The 24,670-nt window shown below is 34.7% G+C and overlaps 1 protein-coding gene and 2 long non-coding RNA genes across 4 annotated transcripts in view; 1 reads left to right on the top strand and 2 right to left on the bottom strand.

Annotated features, from left to right (window-relative positions):
* The window catches only part of LOC111504423 (Epidermal stripes and patches), a 159,091-nt gene that overhangs the window by 101,570 nt on the left and 32,851 nt on the right, over positions 1–24,670 (bottom strand). Inside the window, exon 1 of one of the 2 annotated variants that reach the window (XM_074184390.1) lies at positions 5,642–5,673. The exons of the other annotated variant lie outside the window; for it this stretch is intronic. Coding sequence (XP_074040491.1) covers positions 5,642–5,658 — 17 coding nt within the window. The 5' untranslated portion in view covers positions 5,659–5,673. Of the gene's footprint in view, positions 1–5,641; positions 5,674–24,670 lie in introns of those variants that run through there. 2 annotated transcript variants of the gene reach the window in all.
* On the bottom strand, positions 13,774–16,259 carry LOC141486435 (uncharacterized). Its single transcript, XR_012467839.1, has 2 exons — positions 13,946–16,259; positions 13,774–13,887 (listed from the first exon to the last, which is right to left on the bottom strand). It is a non-coding gene; the product is annotated as an uncharacterized lncRNA (long non-coding RNA).
* Positions 16,333–18,530, top strand: LOC141486440 (uncharacterized). Its single transcript, XR_012467843.1, has 2 exons — positions 16,333–18,358; positions 18,417–18,530. It is a non-coding gene; the product is annotated as an uncharacterized lncRNA (long non-coding RNA).

Here is a 24,670-nt window from a genome sequence, read left to right as displayed (position 1 = left end):
TTTTTGGGGTTTTACATTTCAAGGGGGTGTAGAGCTGTGTAAGTAAGTTAATGGTTATGAACACTACTTGATACTTGTGTTTGAAGAGAATATTTTTTATATTTTCTGATAAATTTGGTAGTGGTGGTGATCAGCAGAAAGAAAGTGTACTCTAATAACACAAGTTATTCCAATATTCGATAAAGATCATTATCAAGGAAGACCTACAAAAAAGTGATAGAATAATATAAAATTTGTTACAAAAAGGCTCAACTTACTGTTAGTGAGGATGGTCGTGTCGAAAAGAATGTTACATTTACACAGTTGAAACATGTCAATAAAATAAAACAAGTGTCACCTAATTGAAAAAGGTTTGACTTCTCACTGAAATAAGGAATATTATTTAAATTTACATAATAATATCGTTATATGGTTTGAAATTATAAAATACTGGTAAAAGCCATGTAGCTGTAGTAGACCACACAGAGAGATGATGAAACAGTTGACACTGACAGCTGTCATGTGATTCAGTTTGAAAAATCGTTTGTGTTGAACTGTGAAAAAAAGATAAAAATTATGGTGCAAGTGTGATTAGAGGTTAGATTCATCTGCTGTTTTGTGAGATTATCAATGAGAAAACCTAATGATATATTTTAAAAATTTGTTATGAGTTAAGTTAATGAGAATTCATCATTATTGCTGATTTGAAAATCCCATACTCAAGAAGATCTCATTTAGTACGTCATCCATTGACATTCAACTTGATAATAACAACCAGTTGGATAGAAATCCGTTAAAATCAAATAATATCACAATTGGGACTAATCCACCTCCAATTCCTACAGTCACCTCTCTCACCTCTCTACCGCACATCAGTGATATGACACCAAAGTTATGCAGAATCTTAAAAAATTCAAATGTCAAAAAAGCCTTCAGAACCATTAAAACCATAAATAAATTATTTTTAAAACTTAAGGATAAAACTCCTACAAATTTTCAATCTCACTTAGTTTACTCCATACCTTGTTTGAATTGTAGTGATGAATATATTAGTCAAACGTCAAGACTACTCAAAGATAGAATCACTTCACACAAAAGTGATAGTAGATTACATCCTGAGAGATGTGCTCTCAGCAATCAGGTTTTTAAAGGAGGTCATATCATGGATTATAATTCAACCAAAATCTTAGCAATTGATAGAAATATTTTCAAAAGGTTGTTTTTGGAAATGGCATGTATATTACAATCAAATAATTGCCTCAACAGAAGATCAGATATTGATCACCTCAGCGACATTTATGCCTTTCTACTTAATATTGATAAAAAAATTACATGATTTCCAAATCAGCAATAATGCTGAATTCTCCTTAACTTAACTCATAACAAATTTTAAAAATGTATCAAATCTCCAACCTCCCTAAGGCAGGGCTTTACCTTCATTTCAATAACACTTTTTCATGTATTTGACATAAGGTTTCCTCATTGATAATCTCACAAAACAGCAGATGACTCTAATCACACTTGCACCATAATTGTTCTCTTTTGTCCCATACAAACAAACGATTTTTTAAACTGAATCACATGACAGCTGTCAGTGTCAACTGTATTATCATCTCTCTCTGTGCGAGGGGTCAAACTTTTTTCAATTTGGTGACTTGTTTTATTTTATTGGCATGTTTCAACTGGTTGAATGTAAAATTCTCTTCGACACGGGCATCCTCACTAACAATAAGTTGTGCCTTTTTGTGACAAATTTTATATTATTGTATAACTTTTTTGTAGCTCTTCCTTGATGATGATAATGAACTTTATCGAAATATTGAAATAACTTGTGTTATAAGAGTACATTTCCGTTCTGCTGATCACCCAAAGATAGTTCCTGAGTTATGTTTCTAACTAGTCGGCAAAGACTGTCCTTCAACCATATATACTACTATTTTGACCATTCCCATATTGACTTCAATTTAAGAGCCACCGGTAGACAGCTGTTTCAGCCTATTGGGCTTCGTCTGTAGCGGGCAGGCGATCCTCTATTGAAGACAAAATGTGAATAACCAAGAAAAATACTTGATAAAAATAACTGCGTTAACGCAATCGAGAAATAAGTGTAACCACCTATTGGTGTGACACCCAAGTCAACTTGCCAAGTTTTTATGTCAGTGTTGGTGGTTTGACCAATCAACCGACAATTGCGGGAGCAGAAATTTGGGAAGCTATCCTGGAATGTCATCGGAAAACGAATCCACATGTTTTTAAAAATGATATGAAAACCAGAAAGGTTAATGCAGTCAAGCTGCTGAAAAATGATTCCATAAAAATCAAAAGGTTAATAGATAAGTACTAATTGGATCATTCCCATATTGACTTCAATTCAAGGCCACAGGTAGACAGCTGTTTCAGCCTGATATGATGATCACGTATCTTCCAGAGAAGTGCATATGACTTGCTCAAGTTCAGGTGAAAACATCATACCCTTGCCTCTCATATGAACCTACGACTCTGTAGGTGCGTGTGGCAGATACCCGACGAAAAAACAACCTAAACAGCTAATGCTGCGCAGAAAGCTGAAGTAAAACCATCAGGACCTGCGGGCTTAGTCTACAAGTTTACTCAAACGGTTTACTCTGACTGAAATGACCCACCCAGTATTGACGAGAAACAAGTACTCCAAAACCGGTTTATCGGTGGTCGTACCGACCAAATGAAATTGATTTCTGCTTTTCATATATAGGAAGTTACTTGCGACGAATCTTTCAAATAGAAGACGTTACACGGATGCCTGCTAGTTTTACTTCAGCTTTTTCCGCGGCTTTAGCAGGGTTAGTTGTTACTTTTTCGTCAGGTATCTGCCACACGTACCTACAAAATCGTAGGTTCACATGAGAGACAAGAGTGTGGTGTTTTCACCTAAACTTGAGCATGTTATATGCACCTCCCCGGAAGATATGTAATCGTTCTGACTCCCACCCCGAGGTATGTGTTTGTGTAGTTTTTCCCCGACTTTGTCTCCGAACTTTGTTTCCGTTCTGAATCAACTGCAGATAGAGCGAATGCCTAGTTGGAATTGATTTTGGGATACTCAGACGGTTCACTCTGTCTGCAATGACCTTCTCGGTACTGACGGCGAGCATGTGCTCTGAAACCGGTCTATTGGTGGCCGAACGAATGAAATCAATTTCTCCTTTTTTTCATATGAAAGACGTTGCACAGTTGCCTGATAGTTTTACTTCAGCTTTCTTCGCGGCATAAGCTGAGTTAGTTGTTGTTTTATCGTCGAGTATCTGCCACACGCACCTACAAACTGGTAGGTGCACACGAGAGGCAAGGATATAGTATTTCCACTCCATTGCATATTTTTAAAACGTTAATTCATATAATGAATGAAATCAGTTCATTATTATAATTATTTATTAGTATTACTGTTTAATTATTTTTTTTGTGGTTTGATTAAATACGACCATATGCTATTTTGTATATAATATTGTTCGAATAGATTTGATTTTGTGGTGTATATCTACGTATTACTGGAAAAATTATATTACAGTGAATGTATTCTGGTAAACTTATATCAATATTAAACTATGAACTCTTAAATTGTGTATTTGTTTGTTTTTAATGGAAAAACTACTCAACTGCTTTTTCACCTGTGTGAAGTTATTTTTTTGCATGAAACTTCTCATATTCAACGAAATTAGATATCTCTAAAAAAAATGTAGTAATGTAAACCCAAAGCATCAAAAATTTGCCGATAAAAGTGAATGATTTGGCGTGCGCGCCGGGATTATTCAGTATAATCAAAATTTAGGTTGTGAATTGAACTTACAGCTTGTAAGATCATTTTTGTTCGTGGTTCTATAGTTTTTCCTGCTGTTACTCTGAAAAACAGTTTCAGGTAACATCGTTGTTTGCTGTTACTTGGAAGCCGCCTGACTTGTCTTTTTTTTTCAAATCTGCAGACAACACCGCAGCTCATGACCTATTGTTTTACCCCTATCTTTTTATGTCACACATTTCAACAATTGTGTCCCCTTTACAAGTTTGTTGGATGTGTTTCATGTTCTCCTGAATATAAAATGATTTATCTTCATCCATTAGTTCAGTTCTGTTCTTGAACGATTTCTTTATACAAGGTGTTGCCGAGGGAGATCAGATGTATATTTACCCAGTACTCTTCATTTCTCATTGGTCTCCGGTTTCGTTTGAGACATTGTGGAATCCCCAGACCTCGGCATGACTGATCATTCCCCACTCTTCGTGGCTTATGACTTCAATCGTCAAATTTTCAAGGCACCTCGTAGTCATGGTAGATGGCATACGTCAAATGTCATATGCCATCTAACATGTTAGAAGTTTGTTCGTCCACCTGTTTCAAAATTTACGTTCTGCCTGATCAATTTCAACTTGCTGGATTTCTCAGTCATAGTAGATTTTTTTTCACCTCTTCATTTTGAATAATTTTTAGCCCAGGACACAAATATTGGCATTTTTACAAATTAGCGTTCTTGTAATGAACCTTTCTCCTGAAGTACGAAAAATCACTCACTAGCAGCGCTAGTAGTTCGGTAGGAACAAACACTGCCTAATCCTCATATAAACATGTGGTAAAGTACAATTAAAAAATAATGTTTCCAACACAAGAAGATGTTCCTGGAGCAAAACTAAAATTTGCAACTGTAAAGGATAACAATGTTGTAACATTAAAACGTTGGCTTGCATGCCGTAATTTTAAAGTAACTGGAAAAAAATGTGAATCAATAGACAGCTTGGTATACAGACTCTATAGTAAAAGAGTAGCGGTAGATTCAAACTGTAATAAATGAAATTCAAAATAATTATGAATTTCAGATTTATTTCCGAGTGAAATATGAATCAAATATAGATGGTAATGGAATAAATTTAATTGAATATAATAAATTAATATAGTTTAATAAACGATTGAGGTTAAATCTCATTCTAATCAATGGTAATTAACTATGAAAAGTTTATTATTCATTTCATGTTAAGAGCATACATATGAATATTTATTTATTTTTTGCACTGTTAAATCCACTCTTCTCGAAGCATGTATCCATTTCTTACATCTAACCTTATTAATATGAGTGTTTATAAATGGTATGGAAAACAAGTTTTCTTCCGGATATCGATTATCCGACGTACAATTCGCAAAACAGCAATGCTTTGTTGGAATTTTACTAGCACAAAATAATTTTTTATATCAGATTTATATTTTTACGTAAATATTACGTAAATAACATTGTTTTACATGTGAATAGTTTATCTTTGTCCTTACTACTAGTGCTGCCTCTCGTGATACGTTCGCTGTACTATTCTATTATGTTATGTTATTTTAATTTTTAACTAGCCCATTTGGTGTAAGTATTTTTTATATTTCACAAAGCCAACAATCCTGTGTCTACTCGCAGAATTTTAATCTGCTAGTCTTATTATGACCTACCTTGTATTCGGCCACACTTTTCAAAATCAAATAAGTTAACAACATTGCTCTTGGAAACATACTTGTCTCTGAAGTGATTATTGTCGGTATTATCACTGGCCTTCGATATTTGTATGTGAGGACATTTCAAACAAGCTAATTAAAAACACGCCCAATTGAAGTATATTCTCAAAAACAAGGATCCTTTCGTTTAACGTTTTTGCTCACCTTGAACTGAGACACATTCGAAAGAACTAATCTGAACTGGTACTGGTCGTATTTCAGAGAATCTGCGAGACTACACTACAGGTGAAAAGGAAGCATATGGTTAATGAATAATTTTAATTTGAATATTGCGACTCTGGCATTGACTATGATTTATGATATATATTTTTTGTACAATTGTCATTAAAAGTGACATTTTTGATGGCTGTCAAGAGTATTGAAAGATTATGTTTACAAAGTAGCCTGTTATAAATATTTTTATCACTAGTGTTAAAAGTATTTTCAAACACGATTTTTTTCAACAAAATAGCAATAAACAAAACATATATATTTAATTTTCAAGGAAGTTTTGTTATGAACAATATATATAGATAAGTGAATACTGTTACAAATATATTATACACATTAATTACATTATTATTTAGGAACATTAATATGGAATGAATAATTAGAACAACTGCTGATATCAATACATGGCGATGTTGAAGAGCCTTGTAATATATTAGAACTAGTTGAGTTGACAATTTTATGAGCATTAACATTTAATTTTCGAAGTGGAGAGGACCATACTGTAACCTGATGCTAGCTGTTGAGATCATTCTTTCAGCAATAGCCTTTTTATTAGAAATAGTTTGATCGACGTAACCCTCACCTACTGTTGTAGCTGAGGGTTACTTATTGAAATAGTCTATGTTTTTTACAACTATGGAAAACGAACGACCTATTTTCGTTTTTGTATTTGGAATTTGAACAATCAATAATTTATTCATTAATTTAATGTCTTCTATTGATAAATGTCACAGCTCTTCACGCCGGCAGGCTCCATATATTCCGAAAATAGTAGCAACTTTTATCATCAAATATTTTTCATCTGGCGCTTCATTCATAAACCTCTGGACTTGTTCAAACGTAGGAGTTTTTGATTTTTTGGGCCTATAACTTTCATTTTTCCGCTTTAAGAAAGCTATCACCTTGAAATATTTGCTTGTATTAATATCATTTTTAACAAGCGCACTTTATCATTGAAAACTTGCTCCACGAAGTTGACGAGTTTCAAATTTTTTATTTCGCTTCTAGATAGGCTAAGAATACGGTTTCGCTGAAATTTCCCTTGGCTTTTACATCAGTTTACATTAGTTTACATTAGCTGAGAAAGTTAATATGTGCGATGTCGTACTGCTGAGCCGATTTTTGTTGTAACAATTCAATTGAATATCGCAGCCTCTTCAATATCGTCAATATCGTTCTTCACTATGCAAGACATTAAACATCAGCAAGAACTTTGAATATGCCTTTAAATAAAACGCGTGAGCTGAAAACAGTACTGTTTGTTCGTAACCAGGTGATTCGGCGTCACCTGACCCGGCCACTTCAGAGAAAATGCGAAAACATGAAAATAGTTAACTGTCAAGAGATTTCAAAATGTGTTTCTATAGAAATATCGAAGTTATCTATGTCAATAAGAAAACAGCACAGTTATACAGAATACTTTGTATGATTTGTGTTAAAAGTAAGTTTTATTTTGTTCGTGAAATTGCTCAACTCGCTACTCTCGTTTCGCAAACTTTTTCACTCTCAAAGTAAAAACTTACTTTCAACAATCATATCATAAATAGCTGAAGTGAAATACAAAATCATTCCAGAACCAGTGTGGCATGTTATTTTTTGACACGATATTATAGTCAACTATCAAATGGACCGCTGGCGCACTGGCGACAGAAATATATTAGTTCACGATCTTGACAATGAATTCTAATAATACTGACTAGATTTTCAGTTACAAATAGTTTCATTTATTGATATGTATACGGAAATTATGAAACTGGCCGCTAGACAAATATCCTAATGCCACATTAATTGATTGTAATTCATTTTTAGACGTGAGAAATAATAATAATAATACTGTTTATTCCTTTTAGATCATACAATTACGATGTAGAAAACGTCAAATACAAGTATATTGAAACAACAATATGCAGAATAAAATATAATGGAGTTACCTCAAATGAAAAACAATTATTTATATACAATATACATTGAAATACATATAAATAATACACACATTATGTACGGTCATTTTTATAGAAGTCTTCCACTGAATAAATAGTTTGATCAAATAAAAACTCTTTGAGGTTAATTTTGAACTTTTTGATATCGGAGAAATTTTTTAGAGTAGTAGGTAGACAACTGAAAAGTTTTGCTCCGGCCAAAAAAGGAAAATTTTCATAGGTTGAAGTCCTATGTTGTTTGATTTCAATTAAATTTCCTGATCTTGTGGGATATTGGTTGCTGGGAAATTCAAAATTTTATTTTGTTTAAATGAGGGCCTACATGATTCGGTTCTATCTAGATTAAAAATTTGGCGAAAAATTCTTTTCTGAGCTATAAAAACACAATCCGCTTCTGTACAATCTCCCCACAAGATGTGGGGAGATTGTATAGGATTGTACATTGTATAAGAGTGTATATTGAACCATAGAATAATACATGTTAATAAAAGATTTTACATCCAAAACCTGATGTAGTTTCAATAGTGCATAAAAGCTGCTATTACGTTTTTCAATTACATGGTTTGAATGAAATTTCCATGATAAATTAGTGTCAACGTGAACACCCAAAAATTTGGTTGTTTCACTTGGAAGAATTGTGACATTATCGACTAAAACCTGTATATGATTGATAAATCTTTTTTTACCAAAAACTTCAATTGATATTGATTTTTCTGCATTCACGACACGCTTATTATCATGACACCATATTGTAAAATTATTGCTGGTAAAATTCAGCCTCTCTTCGATCTCTTCAGGAGAATTTTCTGTTGCAAAAATCGATGTGTCATCAGCATTAAGTACAATCGAGGATGTTCCAATATACTCTGGCAGGTCATTAATGTATAGCAGAAATATTAATGGCCCCAAAATGAATCCGTGCGGAACGCCAAGTGAGGTGTCAAACACGTCCGAATCAACACCATTCCATCTAACGTATACCCTTCTGTACCTTATATATGACAATATCGAGTTTAAAATACCATTGATTTGTGTATCAATGAATGCTGTAGTGGTATGTGAATATCGAGTTGTGAAGATGTTTTTTCCAAATACAAATATCACTGAATTCTGTATAACGAAGAATAATTCTACAACACGACAACAAACATTCATAAAAAAAAAATAATATAAATTCGTTATGGCTTTCCTGGCCGAGTTTTCAGTGTTACTGTTTTAATTCGGGTTTGAGGGCCGCCGTAGTTTGGAACTGCATCCTAACTTTTCTTCTCTAAAGAAGCCAGCCACTCGTGCTGGCGAAACCTTATGATGCAGTTCCAAACTACAACGGCCTTCAAACCTGAATGAAGATAGTAACACTGAAAAATAAAATATATGGAATTCATGCCGTACAAAAACTAAATAGTATCAATGTGGAATTCATCCACATTAATCCGTTTCAATCTTTCAATGAATTCAGGATAACGTGTTGAAACTATCATAATCTTCAAGTACTTCAAGTACTGTACGCTACAAAATATTCGTCAAAAATATAGAAAAAAATTGGAACTTCCTAAATTAGAATATTATCCACAAAAAAAAGAATGGGCGCGATTATTCGATTCTTCAAACATTCTTTGGCGATAAAAAGTAGGTTACGTTATATGATAATTCGCGATTATTCGATTTTCTAAACATTCTTTGGCGATATAGAAGTAGGTTAAGTTATATGATAATGGAACTGGCAATGATTTCAGGTGTTAATTTTACAGAACATAGAATTTTTTTATTGACCTTCTTTGGGTATTTCCACCTTCCACAACTTTATTTTATAAGATGAACATCTTTTTCAACAATAAGGAGAAATGTTCAAGCTTTCTACTTCTTCATTTTTGTGAGAAAAATGTGGAAATATTCCAAAGAAAGGAAGAAAGCAATTAATTTCAAAATACTCAAAACAACTACCTTCATATGAACATTGAATTACACGAAAGAAAAAATACTTTGGGAACAACTACTTTAGTATTGAATTACCTTTAACATTGAATCATACAGAAACACTTTCTATTCAGATTGTACTCCAAACATTCGTTAGGGAATTGAATCAGATATCATTCACAACTTTCTATTTTTTTCACCACTTCCATTTTTAACTGTCGTTACTGGCAGTTTCAATCGAAACATTCTCAATTGAATGCAATAAATTGAAAATAATTGATACTATTAGACTTTATATATCTTAACACCACTGTAGGTGATAACAGAGATACTTGTGATGCACTGTTTGAAACCTTTGGTGTAGTAGTGAATATTACTGGAGTTTTTTCTTAACACCAGGCCGTTATTTTAACACCTCGACACGTGTTTCGATCACCAAGTGATCATGTTCAAGAGAAAGATTAAACTAAATATACTTACAATGTTATCCTTATTTATACCGTAGATCAGGGGTCGAGAACTATCGATGGCGCTATCGATAGTTTCAACTATCGATTATATTTTTAGACTATCGATGGTATTCGATAGTTGTGTTATGTGAGTGATGTCAACGTATCTTGACATTTTTTACTTGATATTGACCGTTGATATAAATGACACAATGAAAGAAGTGAAAAAAAGAGTAGAAAATAACAATATTTAGAACAAAAGTGAGAAAAGAAGAGAAAGATGAAACTTCTTTCATCAGTTTCATCTGTCATTATAGGATAAGAAAAGAAGAAAAAGTCACCAGTTAATCCAGTCATCGAATGTTAACATTTTATATTTTATGGTTTGTTTTGTTTCAGTTGTAGTTTTATTTTTAATCTTTTTCGGTTTTTAATTTGTAAGTTTAATCAAAATGGACAAATTTTTATTGAAAGAATTTACATTTTTTTAATAAAAAAGTTTGAATCGTTTTCCATATTTTTGTTTGCTTCCATAGACTGTCTATTTCAATTTATTTAATGAAAGAAAACTTAAAAAAAAGTTCACTATTGAAAACTGTCGATAATTATCGATAGTCGAAGGTCGAACTATCAAATACTATCGATGGTCAAGACTATCGATAGTTCTCGACCCCTGCCGTAGATACCTCTTCTAGGTACTTGCGTCTTGATTGTCTTAAATTAATTCCACAATATTGCCTTATCTACTAGTCTTAAATTGATTTTACAATGTGTCCTTATGTAATAGTTAGGTAAATGTAATAATTAAAATATTGTTTTAACAAGCTATACAATATACTATTAGGTATTGGTCCACCATCGTTATCATAATATTGTTATGTTTACTTATTTTACACTCTTGTAGGCATAAGTAAACATAACAATATGCCTGTTGTCTATGGAATGGTTTTGTTGCAAAAGCGATTACTGATTTTTCTGGTATTCCATATTCAAGGTATGCTGATTGTTCCTTATATCTTATTTTAATACATATTTTTGTCTGTCCATGATATTTTGCATCGCAGTCCTTAATTTGAATTCGTACATTACAGACATTTCCGAATTCTTGACTTTTGGATTTCCTGAAAGGCTCTCTAGTGTATACTTCATTTTCATAGGATTGCAGTTCCTTTGTTCAAATGAATCTCATAAAAAAATCAGCAGATTAACATTTGGAAAATTAATAATAACAGCTTGGCTAAAGTCTGCAAATATCGGGTTTTAGAGCTTGCGGGATATACCCTTTAAATCCTGCAGCCATTCCAGATTATGCTTATCTTGAAGACTCGTTAAAAATTACATCCGATGCAATAAATATCAATCCTATAATGAACCTTGGTCAAAATTCGCCTGGTGAAAACATCAATCGATTGTTCATTTCATCTAAAGATCCTTAAACAAAAAAAAACTCCGTTTGAAGTTCAGACTCCTACAAAAATAATAAACAAAACAATAACTCCTTAAAACATTTTTGAAGACATTTCTCCAATTCCTTCTACATCTGTAAGGCAACAAGCACAAAAACGATCTAAACAACCGGCTGCAATGCTAACTAGTTCAGAAAATATAGAGAAACGTAAAGTGGTATAAGTTGAAAATAAAAGTAAAGAAATGGTAAAGACCAAAAAGAAAAAGAATAAGCTGACACAAGTAAAATTTATGAAAACTGAAACTGTCAATGAAAGAAGTCGTTTGTCATCTTTATCTGATGATTTGCAGTTTTTCGCATTTTTTTTTTGGACGATAACTAGTGTATTCGATATAAAAAATTAATGTTTATTTTATTGTTATTCTATTAATAAATTTTCCAAATGTAATCTTGATGTTATTGACGCTTTAACAAAGGGAGCCATCTCTCCCGGAAATACCCTATTCTTTTATGCGCGCCTGTAATGAAAATGAACTTGATTATTTTCAAATCACCCTCAGCTTGAAACCATAGCCATATTTCAATGCATTCAGCGAATGAAAATTGCTCATTGTAGGGCAATACTGCTAAATTTTCATCAGTAATTGGTTTTTGTTTGCAATAGTAATAAACGCAAATGGGAATCAGAATAAATCAAACATGTTGTCCTGAAGATATAGAAACAGAGGAAAAACATTCAAGAAATACATTTCAGAAAAATTAATTTCAGAAAAATACACTTTTCTTTGGTTATTCAATGATAACATTGATCATTACATCAATGATCATAGATCCACATGGTTTCCAAGGCCGAAGTGAATGTCATAATTTTCGAGGTGGTCCAGAAGTGAAACTTTCTACTCTTTTAAAATACATGAAGAAAAATATAGGCTTCCGTTTACACAACCTTGACCTTGATGTGATCACCGAAATAACTGTGATGGTCCAATCTAATTACAACATTGCAGAGTCTGGAGAAAAGTCTCAAATTTTTCAACATACATTTTTCAAAAGTAATTTTGCTTTTCCATACTTCTAGAAAACTGATATACAAACATGAAGGAAAGAAAACAACAAAATAACAGGGATTCTTTTGAAATATATCGTAGTGTTTGTTCAGAGTGTTCTGACCTGCACAGTAATCATACAAGTGTTGTTATCAGTAATCGACATTTTTCCCCCTTGAAATCGTCACAAAATATTTACTGAATTGAATGTTAGGGTCCGTATTGAATCAATTTTTTGGACCACAATGAAATGGTGATATTAGTAAACATTCCCGTCTGAATGGGCAATATTTTTCACAAAAATATCGAGTCAAGGTGATGAAATAGTATATTCACTTGAGCACGAAATAAACTAGGTATGACTTTGACATTGACTTTTGATTTATATTACTTTTTTAATCTCGGAAATATTTGCGAATTCATTGTAGCACGACATTTTTTAGAGCCATACTTAAATCAACCAGTCGATAACAACAAAATTCTAGTCTTTCACTTTCTAATGAACTTGACAATCAATGCTGAGGACATTGACTCCTAAATGCGTAGTTTATATTATGATGCCGAGGAAAACGTTTATACATAGCCGTTTAGAAAAATATGAGATTATTAAGAATTGGCAAATTGAAATTCAATATAAAATTGTGAAGAAAATGTGTCATATTTATTCTGTAATGAATGCTCTGGTACTTTACCTACCTACTTACGCGGTAGAAATAAGAACAATTTTCTTTGTCTATTCAAAGATCTGTCAAACATATGAAATATTTAAATTATGTTAAAACTTTTTTGGGAAAGAAAGATTTTGGCTTTCTAGTACACCATCTTGATTGAAAAAAATGTGGGAATCTTCCAAAGAAAGGAAAGGAAGTAATCAATTTGAAAATAAGTAACTATACATGGATGTGTAGACCATGCCAAGAAGCAACTTTCAGACACAAACTGGAAGAAAGCCTTCCTAAAACAGCTACTTTCATATAACATTGAATTACACGAAAAAAAAATCTTTCCAAACAAATACTTCTATATGGACACTGAATTATACAGTAGATACTTTTCTCTAGTCAGTTTGTATTTCAAACATTCGTTATGGAATAAAATCAGATATCATTCACAGGAGTTCTACTTCGAATGAATGGTAACAAATTGCACTTACATGGAACACTGTCATCCTGTAACGGTCTAAATTTACTTGTAAATATTGTAGATATTGTTCGTTTATTTACTATGGAATCGACAGAATTGTCATTTATTGATGACGAACTTTTCGTCACAGACTGCTCTTATGTGACCTTTCAAAAACACTACCTTACCTTTTAAGATCTTTATTCAGAGGATATTAACAATGTAATTCAGTTACAAGTTCATTTTATTCATTTAACATCATAGTAATGGGAATCTTCCGTTCCATAGAAAACCATACCTGAAATGTACAAGAATAAATGTATGCTCCCTGACTAACTGCTTTGACCAGTACTTACGCATTCTCCTTTTGCCAATCGACGTTGGAGATCCGAAATTCCTCGCTAGGTTGAAATAGTTGTTATTGTTTGTTTCTCAGTTTACTTCGCCTATCATTTTTCAGCCGTTGCCTGCCTTATTCTCTATACCTTTCCGAGAATATTTCTTGCATAGATTGTTATTCATCACTTCCAGAAGGATTACTACATATTAGAGCCATATCGCCTGAAAAACAATATTAGTTAGCTCTGGTTTCTGAATACTGTTTGATATTTTCGGTAAATAATCTGAATAATACGAATGCTCTAATATTTGTACTGAAAGGGAAGGATGTGGCGACTTACCTTGTATGTTTCTATTCCATCGCATGAATAAGGATTGGTAAATAGTTGAAAATAGGTTGGAACAATATATTTTGTAAATATTCGTAAACAAGGTTAAGAGACAGCTGTTGGTTGACATCTGCCGAACTTTCGTAGTATCGTTCCGTCGACTTACACCGAACTAGTTCTACAGTTGTTCACGGGTGGAGGATTGATCGGTTACTCAAGTTGTCAAGGGTTGTTTTAGGGTTGCATTGCTTTGAGAAGGAGTTTTGATGGGTCATGGACTTGTTGATGATGTATCAAGTGGCTGTGGAGGAATTGTTAGATTTATGATGTTGTGCACAGCGCCCCCTTGGTGCTTGTAGTGTAGATTGGATGGACTGTGGCAACAACTGGTTAGCTGTCAGATGTGGCATTCTCTTGGTATTTGGAAGTTAGCCTTCGGTGAGCTTGGTTCGGAGTTCAAAGGGTATCATCAGACTGATTGTAGGATATATTTGGTTGTATTTGTGCCATCCTTCACGGGGATTATTTCTACAAGTCAGGATTGTATAGTGGAAGACTGATTGGTCATTTTGGTGTGGATATTTGCAGTCGGAAACTTAAGCTCTTTTGAGGATTTGTGGTGGATACCGAACTCGTGCCAGGTGGAAGGATTTCCGAAATTAGATTCATAAGAAACAGAAGGCCCTCAGTCACTCATCAAGTCCCAGCAGGACTTCCGTGCAGAACACCGCACACGAAGAATCGTATAGAAAACCCCTTGGCCAGGGGTTTTTCTTCCTGTTCTTCTTCCTGTTTTTCTTCCTGCTTTTTCTTCCTGCTTTTTCTTCCTGCTTGTTCTTCCTGTTTCCCTTCCTGCTTTTTCTTCCTGTTTTTCTTCCTGCTTTTCTTCCTGCTTTTTTTTGTCTTCGTCAAGGGTTCCTGTTTTCCTTTATTTTCTTTCTGGATCTTATTTGGTGATCCATTACTGGTCCAGCTTGTCGTGCCCTACAGGGTGATCTATCTTGGTGGTGCTACAGGGTGATCCATCTCCGCCGTACTACAGGGTGATCCACCGGTGCTACAGGGTGATCTATCTTGGTGGTGCTACAGGGTGATCCATCTCCGGTGCTACAGGGTGATCCATCTCCGCCATACTACAGGGTAGCCTAACACCATATACCGGGTGGCCCAAAAGGAGCACGCAAGTTATAATTGATTTATTTGAAAATTTGTGCTATACTGAGATATTTAAATAATTGTTTGCCCTTGTGTTTATTGATACCTGTTGATATAGTGTTGTTTATCGTTTATTGATTAAGAGTTGTTTATTGATGGCTGATTGATATAGATATTTGTGAAACGGAAATTGAGGTACATTCTTCCTTTCACGATTGCTGATTGACACCGATGCGCCTACGCCTGAGCTCACGCGACGCAAACGAGTTTGTCTTACCATCCGATACTAGTATTTACGATTTCACCTACTCAATTTTCGTGGTAGTTTTACTCGACGTATTGTAGTTTTTTTTTGAGCGTCGTTACTACCGTAATTTATGACTGATTGAATTCGTGGTTATATACACCGCGCTCGTGTATTGACATTTGAACATCGCGTAGTAGTGTGAATATTGCATTGTAGACTTAAAAGCGTTGTTGGTTAATCCCTGTAAGTTAGGATTACTGAATAAATCATATTGGGGATCTTTATCTTTTATTTCCAATATTAAGTGGTAAGTTATTGATATTGTGAGTTACTTAGGGTATCTGGAGGATTAAATTTACCTGGCGCCCATTAAGATCTATTTGAAATTTGCTAAGTTGTTTAACCCACTCCCGTCTCCACTGTTTAGCTTAGCCGCGGATACCCATCTGTCTTATTTGTTACCGACAGATGATTTAGTCCCCTCTTGTGGTTTGTGAGGTGACATTTTTAATAAATTCAATGCTCTCCATTGACATTCGAATACTGAACAGAAAAAACCCCACGTTGGGCGCCAAAATGGGGTTAAACAACTTAGCAAATTTCAAATAGATCTTAATGGGCGCCAGGTAAATTTAATCCTCCAGATACCCTAAGTAACTCACAATATCAATAACTTACCACTTAATATTGGAAATAAAAGATAAAGATCCCCAATATGATTTATTCAGTAATCCTAACTTACAGGGATTAACCAACAACGCTTTTAAGTCTACAATGCAATATTCACACTACTACGCGATGTTCAAATGTCAATACACGAGCGCGGTGTATATAACCACGAATTCAATCAGTCATAAATTACGGTAGTAACGACGCTCAAAAAAAAACTACAATACGTCGAGTAAAACTACCACGAAAATTGAGTAGGTGAAATCGTAAATACTAGTATCGGATGGTAAGACAAACTCGTTTGCGTCGCGTGAGCTCAGGCGTAGGCGCATCGGTGTCAATCAGCAATCGTGAAAGGAAGAATGTACCTCAATTTCCGTTTCACAAATATCTATATCAATCAGCCATCAATAAACAACTCTTAATCAATAAACGATAAACAACACTATATCAACAGGTATCAATAAACACAAGGGCAAACAATTATTTAAATATCTCAGTATAGCACAAATTTTCAAATAAATCAATTATAACTTGCGTGCTCCTTTTGGGCCACCCGGTATATGGTGTTAGGCTACCCTGTAGTATGGCGGAGATGGATCACCCTGTAGCACCGGAGATGGATCACCCTGTAGCACCACCAAGATAGATCACCCTGTAGCACCGGTGGATCACCCTGTAGTACGGCGGAGATGGATCACCCTGTAGCACCACCAAGATAGATCACCCTGTAGGGCACGACAAGCTGGACCAGTAATGGATCACCAAATAAGATCCAGAAAGAAAATAAAGGAAAACAGGAACCCTTGACGAAGACAAAAAAAAGCAGGAAGAAAAGCAGGAAGAAAAACAGGAAGAAAAAGCAGGAAGGGAAACAGGAAGAACAAGCAGGAAGAAAAAGCAGGAAGAAAAAGCAGGAAGAAAAACAGGAAGAAGAACAGGAAGAAAAACCCCTGGCCAAGGGGTTTTCTATACGATTCTTCGTGTGCGGTGTTCTGCACGGAAGTCCTGCTGGGACTTGATGAGTGACTGAGGGCCTTCTGTTTCTTATGAATCTAATTTCGGAAATCCTTCCACCTGGCACGAGTTCGGTATCCACCACAAATCCTCAAAAGAGCTTAAGTTTCCGACTGCAAATATCCACACCAAAATGACCAATCAGTCTTCCACTATACAATCCTGACTTGTAGAAATAATCCCCGTGAAGGATGGCACAAATACAACCAAATATATCCTACAATCAGTCTGATGATACCCTTTGAACTCCGAACCAAGCTCACCGAAGGCTAACTTCCAAATACCAAGAGAATGCCACATCTGACAGCTAACCAGTTGTTGCCACAGTCCATCCAATCTACACTACAAGCACCAAGGGGGCGCTGTGCACAACATCATAAATCTAACAATTCCTCCACAGCCACTTGATACATCATCAACAAGTCCATGACCCATCAAAACTCCTTCTCAAAGCAATGCAACCCTAAAACAACCCTTGACAACTTGAGTAACCGATCAATCCTCCACCCGTGAACAACTGTAGAACTAGTTCGGTGTAAGTCGACGGAACGATACTACGAAAGTTCGGCAGATGTCAACCAACAGCTGTCTCTTAACCTTGTTTACGAATATTTACAAAATATATTGTTCCAACCTATTTTCAACTATTTACCAATCCTTATTCATGCGATGGAATAGAAACATACAAGGTAAGTCGCCACATCCTTCCCTTTCAGTACAAATATTAGAGCATTCGTATTATTCAGATTATTTACCGAAAATATCAAACAGTATTCAGAAACCAGAGCTAACTAATATTGTTTTTCAGGCGATATGGCTCTAATATGTAGTAATCCTTCTGGAAGTGATGAATAACAATCTATGCAAGAAATATTCTCGGAAAGGTATAGAGAATAAGGCAGGCAACGGCTGAAAAATGATAGGCGAAGTAAACTGAGAAACAAACAATAACAACTATTTCAACCTAGCGAGGAATTTCGGATCTCCAACGTCGATTGGCAAAAGGAGAATGCGTAAGTACTGGTCAAAGCAGTTAGTCAGGGAGCATACATTTATTCTTGTACATTTCAGGTATGGTTTTCTATGGAACGGAAGATTCCCATTACTATGATGTTAAATGAATAAAATGAACTTGTAACTGAATTACATTGTTAATATCCTCTGAATAAAGATCTTAAAAGGTAAGGTAGTGTTTTTGAAAGGTCACATAAGAGCAGTCTGTGACGAAAAGTTCGTCATCAATAAATGACAATTCTGTCGATTCCATAGTAAATAAACGAACAATATCTACAATATTTACAAGTAAATTTAGACCGTTACAATCCTCACTGGAAGACACCGATGTTTCGCCGTAAGACACTTGCCTTAGGGCTCATCAGTACCAATCTAGATAATATTATTGAAAATACACACAATTCATTCATGAATTACGATTTTTTATGCCACGGAATAAGTTTGATCTACTTATGTCATCGATGACATCGTAATGACATTCATTCATCTATTTGGTTGAATCCCAGCCAAGAGGAATTTTATTTGAATCAAAGGGGTTATATTTTTAGGAGTGATTAATTTTTGCGAAAGAAAGTTTTTCGCTTTCTACTACTCCATCTTGATAAAAAATGTGAGAATCTTCCAAAGAAAGGAAGGAAGTAATCAATTTGAAAATAAGTTACTATACATGGATGTGTAGATTATGCAAAGAAGCAACTTCCAGACACAAACTGGAAGAAAGCTCTCCTGAAACAGCTACTTTCATATACACATTGAATCACACGAAAGAAAAAAATTTTTACGAAGAAACAATGTGGGAAGATTCTCACATATTTTATGGAGAAGGAGTAGTAGAAAGCCAAAAACTTTCTTTCCCAAAAATTAATCACTCCTAAAAATATAACCCCTTCTATTCAAATGTTAAAACTATTTCGTATAAGGAAACAAAGTATAACAATGGAATGTAAAAATTAAATATCATTGAAATCCTCAAATATTATGAACTACAATAGCTAATAGAAATATATGGAGGTATAAAAGTAAATAACTCATTGTCACAATATTCATCTACCGATAGATTCAGCAGTTTCGCCTCAAAAATAATTTCAACAAACTGTTTGCATTTATCACTTACTATGTAATTGCATCTCATAAACTAATGAAATAACCTCTATAAAATATCACTGTATTTCGAAATATCAAGCAAAACTATTTTGGTAATTGTATTATCTTTACCAATAAGTATAATGTTTGTTCAAATGCGCTCTTTTGTGGAATTACCCCCCAAGAACGCATTCAAAGAACTACAACAGAATTTTGCTACATGATTTTATCTAGTATTTCGCTACCATTATCGGTTGAACTTGAATATTGATGTAAGTGAAATAAATCGTGAGAAAAAACGATATTGAACTGCTTAATTTGCGTGAGAGATATTAGGGGAGAAACTATATTTTTATTAAATTTCAACGTCCTGTATCCCAAAAATTAACCCGTTGCTGACCTATGTTCATATGGAGAATTTCTCTTAAAATCATCCAAGGACTATCGTCCTTTAGAATCAGCATTCAATTATGAAACATCGTGTATCATCATTGGCAATTCATGGATTTTTAATAACGAAATTTACGGTAAATTTCATTACAAGGAGTATTACTGACAATATGGATGAATGTCTGCCTGAATTTTATTCAAACGCTGTAACATTTCTAGACAAATTCAGCGATTTGCTCCTCATAAATGCTTCAGATAAAATTCGAGCATTCAAATACTTCTTCAACGGTTTCTTTACATGTATTTTTCAACAGAAGATGTTATAGTCGCAACTTCGAAAACAATCACTCCTTTCTTATAATAGCGTGTCGGGAATAACCAGTTTTAGGGGTTTCCCCGTCATTTTGTTTGCGAGATAATTCTTCAAACGGTGCGAAAAAAAACGGTATAATAAATATGTTGATTATGTTTGAAATAAATTCTCAGCTTCCATTTGAAAACGTCTAAAATGCAGATACATTTCGTACATTAAATAATAGTGAATAAACGATCAATACTTTTTTGTTGATAAATCAAACTATGTCTAAATATCTCAAGATAATAAGTGTTGACTATGACATTGAATGGTAGCTGTGACATAAAAAATATCAAGGAAACATTTCAGGGATCGAGTTGAATTGGAGTAAATTCATTAAAAACAGTAAAGGCAAAACTATAATGAGGATCAGGGATATACCAATGGATTTGTGTTTTCTTTCCCCAGCTTTTGTATTGATTCACGTGTCATTTTTCAAAAGAATAAAACATCATACAAGTTGATTTTTTAAATTGGAAGCAGAAGAATAATGGTTCAATGAGATGGGTTGAAAATATTGTTAGAAGTTTTGCTTTCTTTTTTCAAAATTGGCTGGAAAATACAGGGTACAGCGCTATGACCGTCGGTTAGACATATTTTGAGAAATAATAGGATACGTATCCTTGAAATTGGCAAACATAGGCTTTCTTAATATGCTTCATCAAATTAAAATAATCCTGTGTTTCTAACATTTGGTTATAACGGAAATTGGTACCAACTTCCTTGATTCTAATGTAGCACCCTATATACAGTGTGGTCCAACGAAAACTTAACACCTCGAGTTTCCGGCGTTAACATGAAAATGTGGAAAATCGCTCGAACCCGTCAATTTCTGATTCGAGGGGGAACAACTGTTCCACTGTTTTCATCCCCGTGACTTCAACCCCCTAACGGGGGTGAGCACAACCCCTTGATTTTGAATAGGGATGAGGGGTGTTGAGATACCTCATTTTGAAGATCTTATCGTGTACTATCTGACCGTAAAATTTCGCTCCAAAATATCCATCGATAACGACATGACAGGTAAAAGAGTGGAAGAGTACGTACTTTTGTGATTACTTTATTAAATGTTCGAAATGGGCACCATCCACTTCCATGCAGTAATATAAGTTTTGCTGAAAACGTTCACGTACATTACTCAAGATGTCTGGTGTAATTTGACGGCATTCATTAATGATCCGAGTTCGCAAATCATCCAGTGACTCAGGCTGGGTAGCGTAAATCTTGGATTTCAGGTGACCCCATAGAAAAAAGTCCAGTGGAGCCAGATCCGGTGATCTGGGTGGCCACTCAATATGTCCCCTTCTTCCAATCCAGGCGTGAGGAAAATTGTCATCTAAAAACTGACGCACCGGTTGAACAAAGTGAGGTGGTGCGCCATCTTGTTGGAAAATGATCGTTTGATGGTCTTCTGCATTCTCCAATACTTGCACGAGGGCTGGATAAATAGCGTTCTCCAATAGATCGAGATAAAGTTGGCCTGTGAGATTACCGGGTAGAAAAAAAGGGCAGATTATGTGATTTCCATAAATACCCGCCCAAACATTTAATTTTTGGGGGCGCTGTGTATACACCTCACGAAATAATCGTGGATTTTCATCTGACCAATACCGACAGTTATGCCGGTTTACAATGCCGTTAAGGTAAAATGAACACTCGTCCGAAAAACAGATATCGAACATGTAGTTTTGATTGCAGTTAATTATTTCACTGATCACTTCACAGAACTGGAGTCGGCGATCGGGATCATCCTCATTCAGTTCCTGAACCAATCGTATCTTATACGGATGGAATTTATGTTGTTTCAGGATTCTCATGATTGTTGTGCGTGAAACACCAGATACCTCGGACAATTTCCTAGTACTAACGGTCGGATCCATTGCTATATGACCTAAGACAGCCACGTCCCTCGCTTCGTCTCTTTCATGCACCCTCTTTTTGTTTCCAACTGACCCAGTAGCGTCAAATTTGGCAACCAGTTGCACAACGTAAGCAGCGGATACATTTTTTCCAGGATGTCGTTCGTTAAATGAAGCCGCTTTTGTGCGCGCAGAGTCGTTATTTCGGAAAAATAATTTTATCATTTCCACCCTTTCTTCTACGGAATACACCATTTTAATTCCACTACAAATTTACAATCGCTTGTACACACTTGTACCGTTCTTAACAATTCACGATAGACTAAGGTACAAAAACAAGGTCCGTCTACTTTTTTGGACAAAAAATTAACCACTCAATACCTTTGAAATGCGTCGGATACGAATAATATTCTCGAGATAAATTCCATATTGCCTCTTTCACTATTTTCGCTGTTATTTCATTATCGATGGATATTTTGAAGTGAAATTTTACGGGCAGATAGTACACGATAAGATCTTCAAAATGAGGTATCTCAACACCCCTCATCCCTATTCAAAATCAAGGGGTTGTGCTCACCCCCGTTAGGGGGTTGAAGTCACGGGGATGAAAACAGCGGAAAAGTTGTTCCCCCTCGAATCAGCAATTGACGGGTTCGAGCGATTTTCCACATTTTCATGTTAACGCCGGAAAATCGAGGTGTTAAGTTTTCGTTGGACCACACTGTATTTTCATATTTTTGAATACCTTCTGATGTTTCTAATGTTTATGGGATACACCCTATATCAAAAATGAACCATACCCGCAATATTCATCTGTTTCATTAAATCTATAACTTATCTATCCAAATACTCCAGTCCATCGTCTTGAAGGAGTAACATTTTCAAAATGGTATATATATATATATATATATATATATATATATATATATATATATATATATATATATAAGGTGTTCGAAATCGATGACTTATTCTGAATACATGAATCTGGTCAATATTCAGTGTTTTCAAATGGAACACCTTATAATTTAGGATAGTTTTGAAATTCCGAGATGATTTTTACCCATTTTCATGAAACATTTCTTAGGTATATCAAGAATCAATCGTTCACGAGATATTTCAGTTTTTCTTGACAAAATAAAACATGCGCATGTTCTCCATAAAACTACGGGCTACGAAACCTTCATTTCTAACAGTTACAAAAAGTTTATCAGAGTTATTAATTTGTTGTCATGATTTCCATTAAAGACAGGATTTTAGATCAAGAAATAATCAATTAAAAAATGTTTATTTTAGATGTTTCATGAGAGGGCGAAAATTCAAAAATATTGCAGTGTCTCTTCATACAGAATATAAAATCTGGTTCAAAATATGTTGGAAGATATTTCCCTTAACTTCCAGGAATTTATTAACTCTCTACATCAAATTGTTATTTACAATACAACTGATTTAATCGGAATCAAATTTTTATTTATCGTTTATGAGTACCTACTTTATCGTATGATACAACAGGAATGCTGTGGAAACAATTGAAGGTAGTTGTTGATTTATTGATGTTGTCATTTCTATACAGTGCGCATCATAAGTGTTACCTCCCTATCTAACTCGTTACTGGACTCTTCTAGAGTGTACATTTTTCTATGAATAGTTCACCCCTAATTTCATCCCCCTAATTTCATCAAAAAATTTGAATAGCGTGGGGTGATAGCTCCTTTGAAAGGGGGTTTTATTCCCCATTGAACCGTGCAAACATAACACCAGAAACAGAAAAGCAACTAAACTAACTCTTACTCTTTCTGTTATTGCAGTAAATGTTCGAAATGTTCCTAGTTGGCATGGCAAAAATCGAATGAATTTTTAATTTCACTCCTGATGCTTTGCAAAGTGTGGCGAGTAATTGTTGCATACAAATCCGTAATCCGTTCACACAACTCCTGAATAGAGTGACATTGAGTCTCGTAGACTTTACATTTCAAGTAAACCCATAGGAATAAAAATAATGGAGTTAGATCTGGTGATCTTGGAGGCCATTCCACAGATCCTCGGTGCCCGATCCATCGTCCTGCATAAATAATTTCCAAATAAGTCCTCACAGCAACTGCAAAATGAGGAGGAGGTCCATCTTGTTGCAGAACAATGTCCATAACAAATTCGTCTGAATTATTTTCGACAGTTGCCACTGTCAGTGGATCTATCACTGTTTGCAGCATTTCCAAATAGGGGGCACCAGTCAGATTTTCCTCAATGAATAACATACTTATAATGTGGTCACCCAGTATTCCTGCCCACACATTAACTTTTTGGGGAAGCTGGGTATGTGTTTCGCGGAAAATTAGAGGATTTTCATCGGACCAGTACCTCACACTTTGTCTATGTACGTGACCGTTTACAAAAAAAGTAGCCTCATCACTGAAATAAATGTGTTTCTAATAGCTGGGATTTTGCAAAATATTGTTAGAGACAATTTCACAATATTCTAGACGGCGGTCTGGATAACGAAACCTCACAATTTATGATAATTGCGATGAGCCTGACCAAAAATAACAATCGCTTCGCATTTCTCATTTAACGCACGTAGTGAAACCATTGTTTGGAGATGATTAGCAAGCAAAACTAACAGCTAG

The sequence above is a fragment of the Leptinotarsa decemlineata genome, unplaced genomic scaffold (genome assembly GCF_025532065.1).
Source record: "Leptinotarsa decemlineata unplaced genomic scaffold, Ldec_3_MD MMD2_P_RNA_scaffold_2, whole genome shotgun sequence".
Lineage (NCBI taxonomy): Eukaryota > Metazoa > Arthropoda > Insecta > Coleoptera > Chrysomelidae > Leptinotarsa > Leptinotarsa decemlineata.
The sequence above is the reverse complement of the archived record's forward strand: the minus strand, read 5'-3'. Positions and strand labels throughout refer to the sequence as shown.